Genomic DNA, 25,042 nt, shown 5'->3' on the forward strand with positions numbered 1-25,042 from the left:
TACACACTATTAATAAAACATCACTAATTGGAATTTCATTAATACGGCTAACCTAGCAAAATAAAAAGAAGATAGTATTGAAGGCATTACCTTGAACTTGAATCAGTAATTGTAGTTATGAAATATCTCTGTAGTTACGAATATCTCTGCTCGACCTTCTTAAGTCTTCCACTTTCTATTCTATTTTTGTTTGCTCTTAAGTCCATGTACCAAGTCATCTGTCTTCTGGCAGATAGGCCACTGCAATGGAAGTTGTGCTGACATAGAAGCTAAATAATCACTTTACTTTCTGTGCCTCAGTGACCTCAGAAAATCTTTTCCTATTCTATTCTTTTAACTGGGAAAAAAGAACCTCCTTATGTCTTCTGATAAAAATCAAGTTCTACTTTTATTATCTCCATTGCAATCTATTCTTACAGTAGATATCATTGTTTATATGAGTGTGTTAACACTGTTGATGAAAGAAAGACTTACATCTTATATTTATAAAGCAAGTAAAATAATTTTTTTTTTCTAAAGAAAGTTTCCAAATATTGTACATGACCCCTGGTTTTATTAAGAAGTTCTCAGGATGGGTTTAAGTAGGCAGTTATTGTAGTACTGTGAAAGCTGAGTGGATGTGGAAGAAAGAGTTTACTGTAGTTGAAGTTACTGTTATGTAATATAGAGTCTATGGATATGAATAGGAAGTTTACAGGGATTTCAAAAATCATTGCTGGAGAGAGTCCCGCTAGAGTCTTTAGGTCATAAAGTGACATATATGAATGTTATTGCTTAAAGATTCTTTAGTGTTCTGTTGGAATTTGGAGAATTAATTTGTTTGTTTGTTTGTTGTTTGTTCCTAAAATCTTAATAATGTGTCAGTGAGTCGGATGGCTTGGACCATTTGTGGAAGAGGTGTTAGATGATCAGGAAGACTACTGTATTGTTGCAAGTGGTGCCAGGGAGAACTTCATATTCTGGCTGATTTAAATTTTATTTGCACTAATATTGAGTTAAATACCTTTGTATTGAATTAAAACCCATGCTACTGAATTAAGGACCTTGATATTGAATTAAGAAATTAATTGTAGCTTGCTGAGTATTTATTAGAGTATCCATTTGGATACTGAATTGCAAGTTTACTAAAAGACACTTCATGGGTTACTGAGTTAAGATGGCCAGACAAAAGTGGACATTGTGCTTACATACTTTATGCTTACATAAACCAGATTGCAACCAATGGTAGTTAAAAAAGAAGAAATTGTCATTCTATCACAGCAACTCATCAGATAAAATTACTAAATCTACATCATGTTTGTACTTGAATATAAGTAGATCTAGAACCTTGCTATATGATCAGTAATTGTGGCTCTGAAAGCAAATGTTGAGATTTAATGGTGGAAGACCATGATCTTAATCATTTTTTTTTATGTTAGTTAGTGTCCCTTGAATAAATTTATGGGCATCAGTGTGGTTGTCGGAATTTATATTTAAAATATGAATTCCTATTAGGAATAGTTAGAATTAATTAGAAAATAATTTAATTTTAATGACAATTATTAAGACAATTCCATCGGTTCTTATCTGAGGTATTGCTCTTACCTGAGATATTGCTCTTACAGTGACTGAAGGGTAGAACTTTGAAAAACTGTAAAACATTATTGTTTTATAACTCTGCAAGTCATCAGTTTTGTTTTTGAGGTTATTCTACTGCATATAGTCTTTGCTTTTCATTTAAAATGCAACATTGAAATACTTGAAAAGAATAATTAAAATCAGATGCAGAGTCTGTGAGATTTGGTTGAATTTAGTACTGAGATAAGTATCATAAACTTTCAACAAGACATAGTCTATTAAAAGTAGAGGGACATCATCATCTTGCCAACCTCAGTACCGATCTTGCCAACCTCAGTACCGATCTTGCCAACCTCAGTACCAATTCAATAGCATCAAGATTAAAGCTGTTCCATATAGGATCTTCTACAGATCTGTATCATTATTTTAGGTATCTTGTTTTCTTTGCTCACCTGTATTTACACTGGAATAGCTGTGAGTTGTGTTTATGTTAAAATTCAGACAGATTAGGATGTAAATAATAAAAAGAAGTTTCATCTGAATATATGTGTGTGTGGTTCTTCAGAAAGCAAGAAAGATGGGAGAAAAAAAATTATTCGATTGTGATCTTTAAAATTTAAGAAGATCAGATAAGGTATTAGCAGGTACTTAATGCAGAAGGAGGGCCTGTGTTTTGCTGAAGAGGCCTGTTAACAGTAATTGTCAACCTCTAAACAAAATAATTCATTTTTACTTCTTAGTGAGCAGGCATCTAAAGAAGGGGGGAGAAATTATCTTCTAATAAATGAAATAAATTTTATCTTCCTCTATTAAGTAGAATATGGAGCAGCACAGTGGAAATTTTTCTACTGTTCTTGATGATGGGCAGACATAATAGGTTAGAGATGCTGGGCATAAGTTGAAGTGTTGCAGAAATTGAAGCAGAGACTCGATTGGCTGGAAAGCTGTTTCTGATCCTGTAACTCTTTACCTTGTAGCGTGATGGCTGACTGCCCTGCGAAGGTCATGTGGAGCAAAAAGAGCTTGAAACCTGCCTTGGTTTAGAAAAATGTCACTTTTACCTTTTGAAATATTTATAATTTAGCATCTAGTAACTTGCTTTGCTTTCAGCAGAATCTGGTGTTATAAATGCCTGCTGTGATGTATGTACAGAAAGGTAACAGTATATTTTTCCTAAACTTTTTTTTTTAAAAATTTAACCTTAAGAAAATTTGACAACTCTGATAGGGAAATACTTGGTGGGTTTTTCCTTCAGTACATTTTCAACTGCTGAGAGTAATTACTATTTTTTTATGAGTGGCATTGCTTATAGGTTCCTAGAACTAGGAAGGATATTATAAGTTGGTGAAATAGCCTACAGAGTCTCAGTGCTAGAAGTGCCAAGAAGAATGATTGTTTCCAGTGATCATTCTCCATAATGTAGTCAGATTAGACACTTACTTCTTAAGTAAATTCAGACTGAGCGTCTGTGATGGTACAGGATAAAAAAAATCATAGGTATTCATATGGCTATCCTTGTATGGAGATATCAAGTGTATTTTTTATTACTGTACATATAGATGGACATCAGTCTGGATGGATGTGTACTCAATCTGCTGAACAGATGTCTTGAAGATTTGGAAGACTGTTAAACTGAAAGTAAACTGCTAATTTGTAGCTAGTTTTTTTCCTTTGAAGGTACAGGACTTGAGGAAGCCAATGCACCAGCTGTGATTCCTGAAGAATATAATGTATCAAAGTATTTAAACATAGGTTCTGCTGAACTGATGAAATGCTTAGTGCTGAGTTGATGAAATACTAGATTCAGTTTAAGATAAACTTCTTGCTGGATTACGATTTTACCTTTCAAATTGGTTTGCTTGAATCATGAATGGGACACATTTTGTGTCTGTCTGTACTTAGTGAGTAATGAAATACCGTTTTTTATTTCCCCAGAACAACTCTAGACAGCTTATCCTTCCTCTTCCTCCATACAAAATCATTCTTTTTGAAAGATACTCAGTTCCTTAATGGCCAGGCTTGCCTATTCCAATTCTTAAGTTCTTCTACCTGCAATAGTATGAAAAATTTAACAGAAATGTGCGTAGAGTATTGTAGTAAGATTTAGCAATGCTTGAAACTCAGATGAGGTATTTTTTTCTTGAGTGATGAAGTTTGATAATGTGTATTTTATTTAATTTTTAAAGTCCTGGATGTAATCTATTAAGCAAATTAAGTTGGTTCTGTAGTTTTTGAGTATGCAAAAAGGTATCTAAGTGCGTTTTAGCCTTTTGTAGAGTTAGGCTGCTTTTATTTTGTGTACAACCTGGGAAATAATGAGTTGATGTTTTATTATACAGAATATTTCATACAGTGCTCTTGAACAAATTATAGTTTAAATACTGCCACAGCTGACTTAATATCTTTTAGTAATAACTTCCCCCAAGCCAGTTTAGTCGGTTGTGTTATGAGCAACCATAAATATTAGCTGCAGAATATTACTTCTAGGAATCTTTCACTGAACTATGCATATGCTGACAAAGTGAATTCTGCTTACACATTAAAAATATTTATTTCCAGTCTAATTGGTAATGTTAGAAGAAAAAGAATGGGTCTTGACCTGTATTGAGTATATTGTGGACATGAATATTTTTGTGTGTAATAAGCAGAGTCTTACCTTTGTTTCCTGTTTGTTAGAGTTTGGGGGGGGGGGGGGGGTTGTTGTTGTTGTTGTTTTCATCCTGTTAGCAAAGGCAAAAACAAGGGAATAGAAAATTATCAGGTTTAAAATGATAATTAACCTTATCATCACTGTATTTTCTAGGGAAATTATCTTCGGTTGTATTCATGAATGTAAGATTAGTTTTTTATGTGCTCCTGGAAAGTGCAACTGAACAAAATAAATAAATATGCTTTAGATAGATTCATATATATTTGTTCAGCTGAGATGAGACCTTACTGCTGTAGTCAGCTGTCAATCTCTTGGTTAGCTACAAAGAAACAGAGTCAAATTGTTATCAGAGGTGTATAGCAAAGGGTCACAATTGTAGCAAGGGGTATTCTGACCAGATGTAAGGGGAAAAAAAAGGCAGAATGAGAATAGCTAAGTCTTTAGCCAGAGTGACCGTGAAACCTCTGTTCCTGAAGGCATTTACAAGTTATTTAGTAAAAGCCTTAGCACCCTGATAGGCCTTTGCAGTTGCATCTGTTTTGGCCAGCAGTTGCAGTGGGTGACTCCATGACGTTACTTCCAAATTGAATTACTCTGTCTGCATATTAACAACTGAAATTTTAGAATATGAGATATAATAGCAATAGCAATATCCCTTCAAAGTCAGAAACCAACGTTGTCAGTTAGTGTTTACAATATGCATTAGGATGTTTTAAATTTGTTTTCTAGCACAGAAGTGGAGGTTCTAAAAAACTCTTTATTAACTCAGTTGTGGCCATGTTATTTGTCTTACATCAACTTCTTAAAGACACACTCATGTGTTGTAGGCCTGTTGTGTTAATAACTAAAAGGACAGCAAGTGCTAACATTGCATTTGGGTTTTATAAATAGATTTGTCATGGTTTTTTAAAGAGAGCCCACAGAAATTAAACTCTCAAATCAAACTGGAGAGAAAATACAGAATTATATTTAGAGAGAGAAAATGCAGAGCTAGACATTATACAGCAATTACCCCATCCATGGCAACCCCCATTGAAATTTTCCCCATCCCAAATAAACGAGATCTACACTCCCCAGTGCTCCAATCCTCCCCCTCCGATGTCTCTGCCATCCAAAGAGGCCTACTGCTTACGTGTTCTTCCCAATAAATTGGCTCCTGCCGCACACACAGGGCAGGAGGAGGATGAGCTGACCTTGTTGTGAGTCTATAAAGATATAGCAGAATTATGGGGTTGAATAACAATCTTCTAGTCCCCAGAAAATTTTTAACCCTATAGCCTCAACCTGGGACACTGTAAAGGAGAAACAATGATTGGATTCAGGCAGATATGCATGGTGAAACAATCAGTGAGATGAGTGCCAGCCTACATGCAGACAGCTGAACATTGGGTCATGTTTAACATACTATAGTAAAGGGAAATACTTTGCAAATGTATTTGGAGAGAGGTTCCTAAGTGGGAAAAAGAGCCTGGAAAAGCACACAAGTAATTGTTGCTCACTTGTTAAATTTCACTTTAGTCTGATCAAATTCATGCATATGGGACAGGGTCAATATTTCAACTATAAATCAGAGAGAAATGTGTCAGGAGTTACATACGAAAGATGCCTAAACAGAAGCCAAAAAATTAATGTGATAGAAAAGTGAAAGCAAAGAGGGGTTACCTGCAAATTTTAGTGTCAAGGCTGTAATTTAATGACTTTATGTATGAAGAATCTATGAGAATCTTTTTAATTTATTTCATAAATAGAACTGAAATTGATTTAAACTTGACCTGTGTCCTCTGCCAATACAGAGCAGAATCATCTAGCCTGCAATTCTCTAGCCACTTAGCTCACAGTTTCCCTGGCAGTGTAGGTATCTTCTGCTACAGCTACCTTTGTCAAACATACAAAAGCAATATCTAAACAGATATCAGGACTAGGGGAAAAGCTTGAGGTTAAAACTTAAACTTGTAGTTTATTTAAAACCATGATCCATAGCGTAATGCCATTTTTAGGGTTTTGGTAATTAATAGTGTATATCTGAAGGCAAAAAAAGAGATACCTAGCATTACATGTTGTTTTACATTTTTGCTTTAAGGGACAAATTAGTTGCATTTCAGAACAATAACTTCAGTGTTTCAAGAACTAGGGCAAGTGTAGTGAGAGAAGTGTGGTCTTGCCATATAAAGGGAAGTATACTGTCAGCAAGCAAAAGATAATAGCATCCTGTACACCCAGAAGGCCTGCTGTGATGTTTGCATCTGCATAAGATCCCCTTCGCCCTCAGAGCAATCTATTTTTAAACCGGTGCTGACTTTGACCTTAGTAAAGAGATACTGTTGGAAGGTTTTCAAATGCACAATCATGCACTGTGTGTTCTTCAGTCCTATAGGACACTGACAGTATATTTCTTCTACAGCAAGTTTTTATTAGTTTGCACTTTTCTTGAGTTCAAATACTTATCTGTTTAACCTTAAAGGGGAAAGCTTGATTACAAGTTATAGTCCGTATTCTTAATTGATAGTAACTTACCTGACAGAATTAATTTATGAGGTGGTTTCTTATTTCTGATTAAAACAGAAATAGCTTCCACAGAACATGAAATGCTGACTTTGTTGTTAACTGCATTTTCCTCACTGTGATCTGTGATTTCTCTGTAAAAAAAACAGAGGGTTTTCTAGGTCAGTATAACCATTATTTCATAGGAGTAGCACGTGCACCACTGAGAACTGGAGAGAGCTGTTGGTACAGTTCACATATGTTGTAACTTGTTTTGAATACCTTGCAAAACCAGGAAACTGCAAGAACAATAATCTTTCATGGGCCTCTTGTGACCCTCTAAGATAAAGTTTGACCTTCATGTTGTCCCATGATATCTGTACTGTAATATTGAACGTTAGTTAGATTTTTAAAGCACTTAGCACTTGTCACCCTCCCTGCGTGCTGCTGTTTGCTTTCCACTGGTCAGACAGTGCTTTTTGTGCATCGTCAGGACTGCGCTGCTACCACTTAATTGAAAGAGGGGGCATTTCATTCCATATGGTTTTAAACTGACTGATAGAAAGGTGCACTATTGAAATGAATCTGTACTGGGAGAAATGTATGATGCTGTTAAAATATATGAACTACATTGAGTTAAACCTACTTTAGCAAAGCAAATTAGCTCTTAATTGTCTGAACCCAATTTTTGCAGAAGTATAACTTAATATCCAGAACTTCATCTAAATGTTTCTTAGTTTTGATAACTAAAACAGCTGAACACGTTCATATAGGATATCCTCTTCTTTATTTCCCATTTTCTCTATGCTTTTTGGGGTATTATTTCAGTGGGACAATTTTGAGTAGTTTTCATTTGTAATCCTGTGGCTCTTTCTTTTGTTGAAGATATTATAAAGTTTAGGAATGCATAAAATTAATTGAGGTTCATGTAAGTATTTAGTGTGTTGTGTTACCTTCAAACTGGAGAACTGTACTCTGTAGCTTAGGAGCTGTTGTCTCCCACTTTTCTAAAATCTGCCTACATTTTTCCAGCTGTCTAAATAGTTTCCACTTTTCTCCTTTGTAACACTACAGCAGATTTTTTGCGTGCATTTGTTTTTATGTGTGTTTTAATCAGTTTTTAATTGTGGTTAGTGAGCAGATACAACATAATGTATCTCTCTAGTCCATATGTGAATGAATTGACACATTTGAAAATACTTCAGAGTTTGCAAAGACACTAACAGTTGTGTGTAGGATTTCAGTGGTGTGCTCTATGGAAGACAACTCAGCAGGGTTTTTCTGTTCACAAGATTTGCTAATACAGCAGCACTTAACTGCCAAGGGAAATTTAAATTTGAAGGGAATCTTCATGTCCTGACTTGTAAAAGCTCTCCTGGGCTATTTTGGAAATTTCTGCTAGCAATGACATTTAAGTCTGCCATGTGGCTTGTTTCAGTTCTTGTGTGGAGCTGTATATGGTTTGCTAAAACTCCTGCAGTGCTACATTGCAGCAACAAGTAGAACAGCAGGGCTGGCAATTGTGACAGCTCCTGGCATTCAAAGGACAAGAAGAGAGCACTTGGTCTTATTAGCACAAAGAAATAATCCATTTCAGTATCTCGACCAGTTACACTTCTGCTTTATGATATGTTAATAGTAATATGACTGATGCTGGAATAGGCTTAAGAATGATTCTGCTGCTTTTGTTTTGTTTTATGCTTGCAGTTGACAAAGTTAACAAATAAAACTCATCAGTACTGCATTAGTTGTCAGTTTCATCTGCATGAAGATGAAAGGCTTACAAGTTTCAATGAAGAACTCTTTTGTTTAAATATATATTGTGAACAGAACAGTTTGATGATTTCTGTAATCATATATTTCTAATAGGATTCCTCTGTATTTTCTAAGAATAAACTGATTTTGGAGATTGCTATGGAAGTTTGACCCAAGTCCAGAAGGTGGACAGATAGTATGTAGACTAGAATGAATAGCTGATATTCAAAATAATCTTTAATTTAGGAATAAAATTAGCCACACTAGGAATTTGTGAACTGTAATAACAGTTAATAGATGTGAATTATTTAGATTATAGTTTTAAAAAAATCTAATATATGCATGCTGGTAAATGAGAAGCTTATGTAGTAATTTAATAATGCCTATTATGTGTATGTAGTATTTGTAGACTAATGTCAGATTACATAATCTCTTTGAGAAATACTAATTTTGGACACATAGAGTTCATATTTGAAACAGTTGGCATGCAGTAGCAAAATGACTGCAACACATCACTTGCATATGTTCCTAAATGTGTATGCTCAAGAAAGTAATTTTCTCCTTTCCTTGGGTCAGTTGGAACAAAATCAATGGTCATTAATGCTGGGAACTGAGACTGTGAAAGGATTTGGGTTCCCTGTTGTTGTAATTCCTTGGAAAACATGAGGTTCATATTGCCTGTGAGAAGAGAAAATGTGTGTCCCCATCTTGTTCTTCCAAGCTACAGCCCAGATTACTTTCAACAGCTTATCCTTGCAGTCCAAATGCAATATGTATTTTAAGATGGTGCAGACTAGCCAAATACTTTAAAAATAGCTAAAGGGAAAATGTTAATTAAATCTATTTTGTGGCTTATAAAAAAAACCCAAAGATTAAAAATGGTATTTACATTCTTTTACTGTGTTGATTTATAGATGTTTTAATGGTCTGTGTTGTACAAACGACACAGTACTGTATTTGAAAACTAAATGTTCCCCTCCATAGAATGGATATGGGAATTATTCAGTGTCTTAGAATAGGGTACATACATGAGGGTTTGTTTTTTTTTCCACCTTAAGGCCCTTTTGAAAAAAAATAATAAGACTTGTGTATTACAAACAAAAGCGATCTCTCTCTAAAGTTGTTTTCTGGCAGACTTTGGATTTTGTACTCAGGAGGACACTAATAAGCTGAAGGGAATTTGTAGCATTGTAACCAATGTGATTTTGACTTTTCTATGGAGTGATGCAAAATAAATTCCATTTAATGTTTTTTTTTGGTGCTTAGTTTGCACCTGCGGTCCAAGGTCCTCCGCAAGCCACAGAAGGTGTGCTACTGGACAATGAACTGCTTTTCAATCCCTACTCCATTTGAATGTGTAAATGTTGAGAAGGCAGTCAATACCACTAAGCATATGCAGAAAGATCAGGGAGAAAACAAGGATGCTGAGAACAGGCCTGTGGTGGAGAAAAAAGTTGTGTGATCAGCACTTCATGAGATTGTTCTCTTTTTATTGATCCTAGCTGAATTTTGATGTCATCTCTCTTCTGTAGAGAGCAATTTGTGATCTTCTGGTTTTACTTCTGACTTTCTAAAAACAACATGTTACATTAAAGCTTTCGTTTTTCAGTGCATACAACAGACTAGTTAATGTGCTAAAATTTGGCCAGCAAGCACTTTTATTTCTTCTTCTCATAGCATCTTTTGACTTTTTTTTTTTTCCTTTTAATGAAGCCTTTAAGATAAAGCTTCTAGGCTATTATTTTATTCTTATTTATAGTTTGTCATGCCTAAGGATGCTCATTTTGGACAAGGACATCATTGTTCAAGAAACTTCACAGATGTATTCATTGCCTCAAGGAGTGTTTCTGTGTTAAACTTACTCCAATTAACTCTATTATTTTAATAGTTAGATGTCATAAATCAAGCCTACACACCAGAATTCTCTTTAGTCAGTGGAGAGAAATGAGCACTACCAGGAAGGGTTTTTTATTGATTATCCTTAGACATTTTGTTTTAAATGATGGGGCCAAATAAATGCCATGTATTTTAATTTAGATTCAAAACACATTTGTGTATGAATTTTCCACTGCTGTGCCTAAAGTAGATGACCAAATAGTAATGAAACTAATTGAATTAATTTCACCATACAGTATTAAGAATTAGTTATATCCAGCTTACCCATGCTCAAAAAGAATATTTTCCACGTTGCATCACTGCATGTATCTTGGAACCTTCTTTTATGAGGTTGTAGTAACTGACTAACAAAGGTGTTCACTGTTACTGTCAAATTTTCGTCCTGTTGTGATAAAATCTCTGTTACTTGTAGGTAATTAAGTGGTACTGAGGATCTTTCTTTGCTTAAATATTTTTTTCTCTTCCTCTCTCTCTGTCTGTCAAACCACACAGAAGAAAAAGGGGTCATAATTTAATGAATAACCCCTTGGATCACAGATGCCAACAAAGTGAAGCCTGAAAAAAAATAAATTAGCTGACTGCTGTTGTCCTAACATAGCCCATTAAAGTAACACTTATTAGGTAGTAAACTTGACTTTTTCATGGTTTCTTTGTAAACAAGACCAAATTTATGGATGGCATTAGTGATACTAAGTGTACAGAATTAAAACCACTGTTTATGAATACAGTTCAGTAACTTGATTTAATTAGATTCTCACAACATTGATCTAAGAGGATTTTCAAGGAGCATTTTATGATGAGGGTTTAAAAGAGAATGCTGAAGTTCTCACAGGTGATGGATTGAAAGAAATATTTTCATTTCAAGATGTATATTTGACCAAAAGCTTATTGGTTATGCTCTTTCACTTTGAAACACTACATTTTGAACAGGAGCTTTGTCGTGCTAGGCCTGATAGGCCAAAAGTGGGCTTAACCATGTCCTGGCTTGGCCAGGCATGTTTTTCTGCTCTCCTTCTGCTGTGGGGAGAAGCTACCATGGGAAAGAGAACATAGAACCTGGAGCCACTGAGTCTAAGGATTCTGGCTTGTCCAGACATGTTCCCCTGCTCCCCCTCCTTCTGTGCTGGAGGAAGCAACCACAGAAAAGGAAAACAAAATGCCTGACTTCACCTAATATGGTCATGCTTGGCAAAGTGCCATTCTGATTGGCTAATCTATGTCCAAAGGCCCATTAACCTCTGGCTATATTGATAAAAAGGGATGAGCATGTAGCACAGAGCACTGCTGCTGCCTCATTGCATCCTGAAACTGCCTGTAAACTCCACTGCTTCACGTTTACCAGCAACAGGCTCTAAATGCCTGTAAGTGATTGGCCTGTCTAGGCAGCGTGACGTGCCAAGACTGCACATCACATTGCGTCCTGCCTGCTCCTCTGCAAGGATTCTGCTGAATTGGGAATCAAGAGGAACCAGGTCAGAGACTCTGCTATAGACTCTCAGACTTCTGAGAAAAGAGTCTGGGAAACTCCAAAGCCTCTAATGGTTTTGAGACCACCAACAGCAACCCCTCCACATGCTTTGGGTCCAATATTTTGTGAGTAAAATACTTAAAAACTCTTCTAATTCACTAATTGCCTTCCACCATAAGCAGAAAGGAGATTCCTGTGTCCATCTAGTGGATAAGCAGTATAATTAAACACAAGAATCTTCTCTTCCAGTGTAATGCTTGCATTTGCCACTTTAAGAAATAAGTGCTCCAGTTTTGACTGTTCCCTGTGTGTATAAATTTCTAAACTGCGTTTCAAACCTTGTGAGTAAGTTCTCTGATGAGATTTAATGTAAATAAACAGTTTCCATAGTTATTAACAATCTTTGCCTGGATATAAAAAATAATACAGATTATTAATTTTGCGTAATCCAGCACCAAGCTTTAGAATCCCAAACTCCATGTTTGGCTGTATGCTTGATTGACACTCAATGTATTAAGTGTAACAGAGAGGGATTCAGCTCTACTTAGAGTCATTACAAGTGGAACATGAAAGTCCAGGCTCCATTGAGGACATTGACTGTAATGGAAACTTAGACCCTTAATTCCTTTACTGTTACCTACATTTAACATGGTCTGTGGCACAGTTTCAGAAGCAAGTGAGGTTATTAGAATAATCAATTATTCTGAATCTGTCAGAGATGCTTTTTAATTTCTTTAGTTGTGTTCTTTCCTGCTGCTTTCTTTTCTTTGGCTTCCTGTCTCCATTAATAACCAACCTGATTGTAAATCTACTAAGCACTGTATTAGAACTTTCCTACTCTATAAGATTTACTGAAAATAATGGGCAATGATAAGCTTTGAAATTTTAAGTGTAGGCTATTGGAAAGTGCAGTACAGACCTGTGAAGTGAGCATAAGGGATGTTGAATTGAATTCACATCAATGTGAGAACATTTTTTAAATATCATGAAATTGCAGTTGTGGATTTATGGAGATGTCAGCATGCCCTAGGTTTGGCTTGGATAGGCTTAACTTTTAAGGGGTGTCCATTCGCACACACCCCTACCCTGCTTCAGAAGAAGCTTTCAAATACAGGTGTGTAATGGTTTGAGCTGAAAAGCGTGTGACAGGCTGCTTTGAGCATGTGTCTGTAATGTGGTTCAGCCACTCAGTGCTTCATTTTGTATCCCTCACTTTATATACTGTACCATTAGAATTATTTCTCTCCCTGACTATTGTTATTTCCTTGTGATCTTCTGTTAAACGCTCCTTAACTCACAGGGCTTTGCCTTTTTTCTCTTGATTCTCCTTCCTATCTCATCAGTCAGGCAAGTTGCTGCATGTGGCTCAGCCTCTGGCCGGGTCTGAACCAGGATATGTGAGTCAGAAGTTGGAGTGTGTTTTAAGTCCAATAGAATATAAGGCTACTTATTGGAATCTCTGACCAAAAAAAAAACCATTTACTCCAACATCTGTTTCCAGAACTGGCAAAAGAAGGTAGAAAGTGTCATGTGAAATGTTGAGATGCTGGAACGTGTCCAGAGAAGGGCGACAAAGCTGGTGAGAGGCCTGGAACACAAACCCTATGAGGAGAGGCTGAGGGAGCTGGGGGTGTTTAGCCTGGAGAAGAGGAGGCTCGGGGGGGACCTCATTGCTGTCTACAACTACCTGAAGGGACATTGTAGCCAGGTGGGGGTTGGTCTCTTCTCCCAGGCAACCAGCAACAGAACAAGGGGACACAGTCTCAAGTGGTGCCAGGGGAAGTACAGACTGGATGTTAGGAGGAAGTTCTTGCCAGAGAGAGTGATTGGCATTGGAATGGGCTGCCCAGGGAGGTGGTGGAGTTGCTGTCCTTGGAGATGTTCAAGGAGAAACTGGATGGGGCACTTAGTGACATGATCTAGTTTACTGGATGGGGCTGGGTGACAGGTTGGACTGGGTGATCTTGGAAGCCTTTTCCAACCTGGTTGATTCTATGATTTCCCTGTCTGTGGTCAGTTCCTCAGTATTAGCAGCAACTGTGTATACTGATTCTGTTCTGTTCTTTTCATTAATATAGTCCCAGAATTTGTCTGTCTTTAAAATTTAAAAAAAAAAAACCACAACAGTTCAGGGACAGATGATCCTTAAACTGCAAAATGTTACCTCTCTCTACAACTTCCTGTGGCAACAAACAGCAAAAATTTTCAGGTCTTTTTTGTTTTGTTCTTCATCCAGAGAATATCACAAATCTCTGCATCTGTTAGTTTTCAAATTTGGATTTCAAATTTATCTGAAAATTGTGTCAGTGTTGTGTATATTAGTAGTATTTTACAACAGTGATGTAATCAGTTGGATGCTCTCTAGTTCAATGATAAAAATTACCCAGCAAAGCTTCCTTCTATAAAAGGATTATTCTAGGGAACATTTGCTATACAAAGAAAAAATCTATTCTGTTACCACATTTGACAGAACAGAAGATATGGTATTCTTATCCTGTATTTACAGTGAAGTGATGCTGTTTATTACCAGAATTCAGAGGTTGTTTTCTCAGAATGATGTGAGACCCTCTTCCTTAAAGAATTTCTTAGTACAATTTAAAAAATACTTATTACTTCTTATAGTGTTCTTCACAGTGAAATAAATAGTAGTGTCTCTAAGGCATGATGGAAGATATATGGGAAGAGCTTCTACTGTAATGAAAACCAGCAGAGTTTGAAGGGATTATACAGTAAAACAGAACTAATCTAAGAAAACACCACTTTAATCTTGCTGAATGTTTTCACTTTGGGGCGTTTTACAGAATGCTGATGTAGCCAATAAAAGGGCACATTCATCAAAACACATAATTTAATTTAAAAAATACCCAGTACACCAGTTGAAGCATACAGTACTCAGATTTCACATGAAGGTGAAGAAGCCCCTTAGGACATTTAAAATTTATGAGGAGTCTTGTGATTTCATTCATTATGTTGACAATATGCACAGCTTCTTTTCAAAATGGATTGGACTCAAAAAGGTGAACAGACATGGTTGTAATAGCTCTTCCCATAGTGTGTGCTGAATTATGAGAGTTACTTCTGGTTATATGTTACCCAGGAGGACTGTTTAATGTGCTTGGTTATATAGATCTGCAAATTTTTAGCTGTGGGCTGGTATCCACATTGAGCCATAAATTTAGAGTTGATGTATTGCTTTCTAGGCAGACAACTCATACTCTGATAGAATTAAGGGTGAGAATTGATTTCCTGCTAAATAAGACACATTTCAGTTTAAAGTATAATAAATAGAAACTGGAGTCTCTGTAAGGAGCTGATGTGTGTTGTAAACATTGCATATAGAAAAAAAAAAAAGAGAAAAAAAGACTTCTTAGAATTACAGATTTCCACATATACATTTGGAAAAATACCTTCTGAATGAAGACAGTATCTAGGGTCTTTTTACCATCTGAATTTTGATTTATGAAAGCATTTCTGATAATGTATTTTTGGCTGTCATGTCAGACCATATAACCTTACTATCAGAATACACTTTCAGCTTACTTTTTGGCTTGTATTAAGTCTGAGGTGACTACTGAAGGAGTTACCGGTTTCATATGGTTGGTCTTGATAAACTTAAAGCTCTTTACCAGCTGAAAGGATTCTGTGATTCTGTATGGTCATAAATACTATAACAAAACCTTCAGTGAAAAAGAAATAAATAAAAAAACAGTTAAATGAGAAATCCTTAAGAAATTTGGAAGGAGTCTGATTTGCAAAGATGCAGGGGAAAATCTTTTGGGAACTGAAGCAAATATGCTTCATTTCACCTCCATCCTGTTAAAAGTGTTGCTGCTTTAAGCATTTTCATAATATTATATAACAAGTAAAGGAAGAAGGAAACTACCCCTGCTGGACAATTAAGGAAAAACTTTGCTGTGCATTTTCAACTTGGTTTATTGGTGGAATTGCATCCTGGTTCAGAATGAAAACTCCTCAGCCTCCCTTTCTCCTTATGCACTTTTTTTCCATTCTTTTTTTCTTTCTCTTGTTTTTGCAATGATGAATGTGCTGTGTAAAAATGAATGAACTCAGATCATTCCTCATTAGGGAGAGATTTATTCTGGAGGATTTCAAACCTTTAAAACTGTTTACTATAAACTGTCTCAGTCAACATGAAATAATGTGTATCCTTCTTGAAGATAAAGGAAATATTTTTCTGTAAATATTATTTCCCAATTGCAGTTTGAGTTTTGCATCAAAGCTGTGTTACTGTTTAGAAGAAACACCTTGTACATCTACATCTAGCTTTTATTATCCATGAGACTTTATTTGTTTGTTTAGTTTGCTGCTCTATACATGTATAGTTGCAATGATACATTTGTTATGAAGGAAGGAGTCACTATCTGAAGAATATTTTAGCTGCTTCATTAAAGCTACGTTCCCATTGTTTTTCTAGCAACTGCTAGTAAATATGTGCTGTAATTTGGCTTTTCTGTTCTTGGGGAAGAATCACCTTCATGGTAGCTGCAGAACTCAACAAATTTTTGGGATGGCATCAGAAATGTGTGTGTAATTAATTTTCTGAAAATGCATAGTAGCTGCTGAAGGAAGAAACATCTTCCCTACTATAGGGAGTCTAGTGATATATGGAAATTCAGCAGATTAAATTTGTCCACCAGAGAGGTCACCAAATTCACCAAAGACTTTTGCCTGGGTAATAGCCAGGCTGAAACTCTGCATAGATTTGGAATTATATGCTGAATAGTTTATATATTTAAATAATACAAAGCTGTCCAGCCTAGCTGGGTGCCATGTATGCCCTCATCTGGTCTTGCTGTGCTGACATTTTAAGCTTTTGCAGAGGATTTTACTTGACACACCATCTAATTATCCATTTAGGTAAGATGGTAGGAAAAATGTGTTGGCTCTGCTCTACTGATCAGTGGTTGATAGGAGGATTTATGAAGGAGGACAGACACCATTATACAGTGGCTCAAATATACTTGAAAACACAGCATTCAGAGAGTTCCACCTGTAAATACAGCACCATTCACCTTTATATGATGGCACAAAAATGAAGTGTAATGTGTTGATTCAGATGTCTACTACCATTAAGGTGAACCAGATCTTAAAATGTCTTCAAGAATATGATCCATGAGAAGGATGGAAGGTTCAGATTGTATAATTTTACATTTTAAGGTTTGATAAACCTGGAAGAGATGTGTTTCAGTTGAGAAACAATTGCAAGTAGTAGTGGTATCAAACTTAATATCCAGTAGCTTTCCTTATCCACAGTTCTTTCATTTCTGTAGCAAGCCTGCCCCCCCCCCAAAAAAAAAACAACCAAAAACCAACCAACCCAACAACAAAACAAACAAACCAAAAAAGCCCAAACTCAAACAAAAAATCAACCCCCCCCAAACCCACCAAAAAACTAAACCCAACCAAACAACAAAAAACCCCAACAAACCCCCAGTAATCACAATCACCAAGTTAAATAAAAGATAAACCAGATTGGTGAGATGTGAGGTTATGCTACTGTTTTCCTACTTTGATGAAAATTAGTCTTAAAACTTTAGAGAAGTTCTTAAATTACCTTTTATTTGGCAGCATCCTTTTATTTCTTGAAATAAAGCCTATAGATTAATATACTATCATATTGTAGATAGTAAACAAGAGTGAAAAGTAACATCACATTGCTGTGGATATATGTTGGTAAAATCAGTGAAGGTTAAACCCCAAAGTTCTTTGTTGAGAAGTCAGTATGATGGTTACAGATGCTACTGGAGTGTCCAGGCATTGGAATAAGCTGCCCAGGGAGTTGTTGGAGTCATTGCACTTGGAGTTGTTAAAAATATGTGTAGCACAGTACTTCACAACATGGTTTAATCATAGAATGCACTGGGTTGGAAGGGACCTTTGGAAGTCATCTAGTCCAAACCTCGTGCATAAGCAGGAACATCCCCAACTAGGACAGGTTGCTCAGAGCTCTGTCATGCCTGACCATTTCCAGGGATGGGACCTCCATCACCTCCCTGGGCAACCTGTTTCAGTGTTGCACCACCCTCATAGGGAAAAACTTCTTGCTGCTGTCCAGGCTAAATCTACTCTTCTCTAGTTTAAAACCATTGGCCCTTGTCCTATTGCTCGCATGCAGCTTGTAAACAGTCCCTCCCCAGCTTTCTTGTACCCCCCGCTACTGAAAGGCCTAACATCCCAATCTAAATCTGCTCTTCTGTAGTTTGAAGCCATTGCCCCTCATTCTGTCACTGTAGGCCTTTGTAAACAAGTCCCTCTCCATCCTTCTTGTCTCTCCCTTCAGGTAGTGAAGGCTGCTACTAGGTCTCCCCGGAGCCTTCTCTTTTCCAGGCTGAACAACCCCAACTCCCTCCACCTCTCTTCTCTCTTCATAAGAGAGATACTCTGATCATTTATCTTTGTCTATACTGATATTAATGAACAAGATTTAAACCTTGCCTAGTTCTGTTTTAGCCACCTTAGTTTGGAGTCCTATGATCCTTAATGTTGATTCTTTAAGCTCTCAGTTTTAGTTGTCTCCTATGTCAGTGTCAATCCTCTTTTGTTTCTAAAGCATTTTCAGAAATTACCTGAGATTGTCTAAATTCATCTCTAAAGTCCTAAGAGCTTTCTTTTATTCCTATGAAGTATCTGTTTCCAGGTTGGATCCTGCAGGCATCACCACTAAGCAGGTTTGCACTATGCATATGTATGGTTGCTAAAATGTGCCTTCTTTGCCCTTCTTCTAATTTGCAGCTCTTTGTGCATCACCTGCAGTTGCACATAGTTTTGGCAATACTTTGTGTGGCCTACATCACATTTGCTTCTTGCCTTACTGCAGTTTCTAGCAGTACTTTCTTTCTGGGCCTTCTGCTAAGTTTCCACTTTGTATTTTTCATTTTTTTGTTTCTCTGTAGCCAAAGTAAATATATTTGTAGGGTTTTGTTTTGTTCTATTGTTTGTTTGTTTGTTTTTGTCGTTTGAATTTTGTCCTGAGTGACTTCTGCAGCCTTCTTTTTCAAGTGTGAAGTCATATCTTTTGTTAGCTCTTTGCCCCTTGCCCTCCACCATACAGCTTTGGATATCTGAACTGAATTAGTATCTGATGTGTTGTAATGAAATCTGCCATGTGCCTTCATTATAATTCTGAGTTATTAGTTTAAAATGAATAAAGGATGCTTCAAGGAATTCTTTCATTTTTTGCAGACTCATTTGCAATCTTTCACAAGTGTCTCTTTTGGGGGTTTGACTATGACTGCAGTTTCAGTTCAGAGCTTGCACTTTCAGTCTGGCTCTGGAAACTGGTTAAATCATCAGTAGCTATAGATTCAGAAAAACTGGAAAAGTAGTTATCAGTGATTTTTAATTTTATGTTTTTATTTTCAAATGGAGTCCAGCTTTTCCCATACAGACCTCAGATAGTTGTCTGATATCATGCCTACAATTCATCAATGTAACACTGGTTTTGGCTTATTAGCAGCCACTCTTAGTGTTAGCACTGCCTTGCCTTTTTTCCTTCTGTCTTGCTCTCTTTCTTGGCTTGCTTACTTCTTTGATAAACATAAAGTAATTTAGATCCTAACTGTGCAGTTATGAACTTAGAACTTCTGAATTTTGTGGTTCAAGCACCTGCTTAAAGCAGAGCTAATAAGGTTGTGCAGGGACTTTATCAGACATTTTGAGTATCTCCAGAAATGAAGATCACGTAATCTTGTCCCAGTCTGATATTATGTTGCTCCTTGATGTATCTTTGGTTTTTTGTTTACTTACGAGGAGAGCAGAAGTATTAAGAGAGTGGCTGTTACTGAAATTCAAGCACCCCAGAAGTCTGTGATATGGGGAGATCCTAATTTTCGCAGATAGCATCTCAAGAAGGACCAGTACATATTTTTGAAGGTGCTTATATTGATGTGACTCTAGAAAAAGTGACAGTAGTTCTGCTGGAACTATAGATGTGGCTGGTAGAACACAACTCTCTATGAGTGAAACACAGTACAGCCAGAACCTGACCATTATGTAAAGAACACATTAAAAATACAAAAAAAAAAAAAAAAAGGCTAATATTTGATAGAATATAACATTTTAGTCCTTCTGTCTTATCTTACTAGATTTTTCCTTGAATTATTTGTTTTGTGGTAGTGGCCATTTTGCTGTGTTTTCATGTATTCAATTCAAATATTGTAATGTTGTATATTTAACCAAATGAATGCTGCTCTGTGATGGTTTGGGTGTTACCCGCCCCCCCCCCCCCCCCCCCCCCCCCCCACTTTAGAAATCACCCAGACTAGTCTCAGTCGGCTGTGGTAATATAAATGAAGCTATTTATTTACAGCTAGCACAATATACAAGCAGATATTTACAGTATATACAGTTATAGACAGAAATATACAAGGTAAAAGGTAATACAGAAACACAACTCCCCTCCCAGAAACCTGAGTCCCCAGGAGGGGCTCTCAGCCACCCCTGCACCTTCCCCCTGCCCCTCTCAACCTTACCTCAGTCCTAAGGAAGAATAGAGGTTCAGCCAAGAGGTTAAGAAGCAAAGGTGAGTGGGGGGTGTGTTAGAGAGATGCAGCTCAGTCAGAAGCCCAAGGCAGAGTGCGTGAAAATGGTGAGAGTGTTATCTAATGTTTTTGTTTCTTGTTCAGCAAGACTCTGAGGGAAGGAGACATCACCATTGTTTTCCTTTCACAGCCTATGATCTAGTTCTTCTCACCAAAACATTCTACCCTGCTTCAAACTAGCACATGCTCTTATGCAAAGAGATAATGTGTGATGGCAAAAGCTCCTTGATTAAAAACCAAGTGTAGAGTAGCATTTGAGCAGAGAAGCTTTGTACTTACCACCTTGAGGGAAAAAGAATTGTATTTGCCCAGTGATAAGTTTGAAAAGGTAATAAATGCTCTGTAGGAATGAAATATAATTCCTATCCACCATTTCAAACATTTTTAGTACAGTTTGGAAGTGAAGACTATCCTTGAAGGACAGATGGCAACTGCATGCACTTTTTGAACTGTCTGCTGCCTCAGGCTCTATGATAAAATAGGGAAGTTGGCAATATGTACTCTATTATCCTTTCATAGAATAGTAATCACTTCTTGCAGGTTACTTCTATAGGTACTTCATTTTTGCATAGATAGTTCAGACGTAAGCTATTATGTTTTAACAACAAAAAGTGTTGGTCCTCTGCCTGTGTCATTCAGATGTTTGAAAGTAGCTTTGCAAGCAAAATTTTGAAGTTAAAACTCTTTTTCTTAGTGTTTCAAGAGTGAGAGCTCAGCTTATGTCCTCACATGAATATAAGGTTTTGTTTCATTGTAAATGTTAAGTACATTGAATATTACCGTATTCAAATGTATTATAGTTGTATGAATATCTCATCCTTGCTGAGCACATGGTCAGTTTTCATACATATTTGTACCTAATTTTGATAATTCCATCCCATTTTAACTCTCTGTTACTGATAAATGCACATTATAGCATTTCATGAAACAGCAGGAGTCACTTAAAAAAAGGTGTTTCTGAAGATAACTTGTACTTACTACAGCAAACCCCAGGAAATGATAGGCAGCTCTTTGTGAGGCCATTCCATGAAGTGCTGCTCTGGCATTTCAGTGAATTGTAAGACCAGAAGGACAGAGTGCTGAAATAATTAGGTATTAATCCTTTTTAGATGGGCCTTCTGTCCCCAAAGACCTGCTTATGATTGCAAATATTCTGTATAGTGACTAAAAGTGAGCTGTGCATGATGTGTGAGACTTACCATGCTATAGTTTCTAGAAGATTTGCAGAATTTCCATAAGCTCTGAATTGCTCACCAGGTCAGTATGTAGGTGGATGGGCCTGTACTGCTAGGAATTTTTATGCCACTTTTCCTTCCTTGTTTTAAATATGAACCTTACTGCTTGCAGCTCCTTTTCATGCATTCAGTTTTCCTGTGTTCCTCTATTACAGACATTCACCGTAAACACTTACTGGGTTAGAGGAAGCAGTTCAGGAGTATTTTTGCTTGCCTTTGTGAAGCTTGAGCTCTCTAAATGAATTCTGAACTTCCCATGTTGCCTACTGACAAATACTGTGCATAAGAAACTCATATTATTGTAGGTCACTGAATTAATTTTTAAAATGCCAATTGACATGATTCCCTTAGGGAGTTGTAAGTTGCAGCCTCATATTATGTTCCAGCACAAATGTGGAAATTCAGTGTTTTAGAAGGGAAAGTATTTGTAGTAAAGACCTTAACATGAATCAGGTGATACTTTTCTAGCTTTTAAATGCTAATAGATGTAAATAGGCAGACTTTCTAGAAGTGTTTCACTGTCATTTCTTGTTCAACACAGGGAATTAATTGGGGTTGGTGTCCTTTAATTCTGGCACCAAACCTCACAACTGTGTTACAGGCTGGGGACAGAGTGGCTGGAGAGCAGCTAGGAAGAAAGGTACCTGAGGGTACTGGTAGATAGTAGGCTGAAGATGAGCCAGCAGTGTGCCCAGGTGGCCAAGAGAGCCAATGGCATCCTGGCCTGCATCAGGAACAGTGTGGCCAGTAGGACAAGGGAGGTTATTATTCCTCTGTACTCAGCACTGGTCAGGCTACACCTTGAGTACTGTGTCCAGTTCTGGGCTCCTCAACTCGAGAGATGTTGAGATGCTGGAACGTGTCCAGAGGAGGGCAACAAAGCTGGTGAGAGGCCTGGAACACAAACCCTATGAGGAGAGGCTGAAGAAGCTGAGCTTGTTCAGCCTGGCTCAGGGGTGACCTCATTGCTGTCTACAGCTACCTGAAGGGAGGCTGTAGCCAGGTGGGGATCGGTCTCTTGTCCCAGGCAGCCAGCAACAGATAAGGGGGCACAGTCTCAAGTTGTGCCAGGAGAGGTATAGGCTGGATGTTAGGAGGAAGTTCTTCCCAGAGAGAGTGATTTGCCTTTGGAATGGGCTCCCCAGGGAGGTGGTGGAATTGCCGTCCCTGGAGGTGTTCAAGAAAAGACTGGATGAGTCTAGTTGATTGGATAGGGCTGGGTGCTAGGTTGGACTGGATGATACTGGAGGTCTCTTCCAACCTGGTTGTTTTTATGATTGTATGATTCTGTGATACTGTTGATAGTTTTATTTTGCATAACCAAAAATGAGCGTTTAGGTTTAGTACTGATAATGGATACAGCTTAGTTCAGTCTAGAGATAAGGACACTAGATGCAGAAAGAGAAATAGCCAAAGAGCTATTCAGAGCTATTTGTGTGAATGATTTTTGATTGTCAAGATCTATGGAATGGCACAGGTATTATATCTTGCTGCCATATGGCATGCATTCTGTTTCCATCAAATAGTCAGAAATAGAGCACTGCAGATGAGACATGATAATTAACCAACAAAATAGATTTTTCACTTAATTATAATACTGCCCAGTAGCAGTGTTACATTTAATGGATGTCAGCAAACATATTCCTTGTGCACTGAAGTCTGTAACAGTGGTAATTTTTGTTTTGTAGAATTTTGGTACAAGGTTTATGCATCTGAAGGCAGGGCTGCTGCCTATGGCTTGTCCTCCATGATAGAAACCCTCTAACATCACTGTAGAGTCATAGAGTCATAGAATGGTTTTGGTTGGACGGGACCGCAAGGATCATTTAATTCCAACTCCCTGCCATAGGGAGGGACTTCCCACTAGAACAGGTCCCTTGACTACTTGAAAATTAAAATTTGTTTAGGACTAATACAGAAGTTACCAGAATTAACAAATCACTTCTTGTAAAAATGCTGAGTTTCTACCAACACAATTGAATGCCATCATGTCTTTCTCATATTTTCAATATCAAGATTTGTGTCCTGTAGACTGACAGTAGGACTTTTTGTCACTTAAACTAGCAGAGTGGTTGTGAGGCTTGTCTGTGATGCTGTTGAGCCCTAAGTCTTGAACTGGGAATTCTCACCTTAGTGACAGGAAATACACTAAGAAGACATTTAATTAGCTAGGGTAAAACGCTGGATAATATGTGATGTAGAATATTTTTTGGCAGCAGGAAAAAAGACTTTATAATATATTGGGTCATTTCCCAATTCACATCTCTAATTCATATGATTGTGTCCTTGAATAAGTAGAGCTCTCTCTGGCATTCTCCAGGGAGAGATTATATTGCGAATCCATCTTTCTTTCTTTCTTTCTTGGTCAAAGATCATTAAAATATCTTTAGAGTTTGATTTTGTAGCTTTTATTTACATGTGAAGCTTTACATAATACTGTAGCATGTCAAGGTATCATGGAATGGGCTGCCCAGGGAGGTGGTGGAGGCACCGTCCCTGGGGGTCTTCAAGAAAAGACTGGATGAGGCACTCAGTGCCATGGTCTAGTTGACTGGTTAGGGCTGGGTGATAGGTTGGACTCGATGATCTTGGAGGTCTCTTCCAACCTGGTTGATTCTATGATTCTATGAACTAGCTTATACTAGTTTATCCAGGCTGGACCAGATGATCTTTCTAGGTCCCTTCTAGCCCCTGACATTCTGCGATTCTATAATTCTATGCTGAATTTCAAAAGCTATTTTATAGGGTTTTTTTTGAGTTGCATGGTAAGGATGGGTTAAAAGCTAACATCAGTTGAAGGATGAAGAGAAGAGGTAGGAAATGCTTTCTTTGTATTGTTCAGAATGCACAGTGAATTTACATGAGAATTTTATCAGCATTCTTGGTGATATGCTGACTCTGAATGAATTCCCTGCAGATGCAGATGTTTTTGGACTGGCTTATTTATCTTCTTTTGAGATACTGGCTTTAAAAGATAGATCTGCCTTTTATGTCTGGAGAATGATGCCTTGAGACTTACTTGCCATACATTTCAGACTGCTGGACTAGCTGCTGAAAGTAAAGATTAGTTCTTCAAACAGTGTTGACAGTGAGGTCAAGGCAAAGAATTGGGTAGAGTAGCCGTTTATTCGTCTGTGGTTCTTACTATAGCTAGTGGAAATTTCTTAAAACACTCTGTGCTCTGTCTCACAAGCCTGTCTCAAAAAGTTGGACATTTTGTTAAGGCAAATATTCATGTGTTTATATCTTCACAAAACTGGAAGACAGATGATAGGATCACATCCGTCTTAAAGGGCTAGTGCAGCAGCCCCTCACCAGCCCTCTGCTGAACAAAGTCTGCATTAGCAAAGCCCTTTTCATCTATCTCCATTGTCCTTTGGTTTATAATCCCTTGTCTGGGAATATCAATCAATCCCCATGATTTTGTATCATTAGCAAA

At 37.3% G+C, this 25,042-nt stretch overlaps 1 protein-coding gene across 5 annotated transcripts in view; it reads left to right on the forward strand.

Annotated features, from left to right (window-relative positions):
* IMMP2L (inner mitochondrial membrane peptidase subunit 2) overlaps positions 1-25,042 on the forward strand; it is a 480,812-nt gene that overhangs the window by 30,567 nt on the left and 425,203 nt on the right. Inside the window, exon 3 of one of the 5 annotated variants that reach the window (XM_064142896.1) lies at positions 2,535-2,613. The exons of the other annotated variants lie outside the window; for them this stretch is intronic. Within the exon in view, the coding sequence (XP_063998966.1) occupies positions 2,535-2,601 (67 nt within the window). The 3' untranslated portion in view covers positions 2,602-2,613. Of the gene's footprint in view, positions 1-2,534; positions 2,614-25,042 lie in introns of those variants that run through there. 5 annotated transcript variants of the gene reach the window in all.

Source organism: Pogoniulus pusillus, chromosome 4, assembly GCF_015220805.1.
Source record: "Pogoniulus pusillus isolate bPogPus1 chromosome 4, bPogPus1.pri, whole genome shotgun sequence".
NCBI lineage: Eukaryota > Metazoa > Chordata > Aves > Piciformes > Lybiidae > Pogoniulus > Pogoniulus pusillus.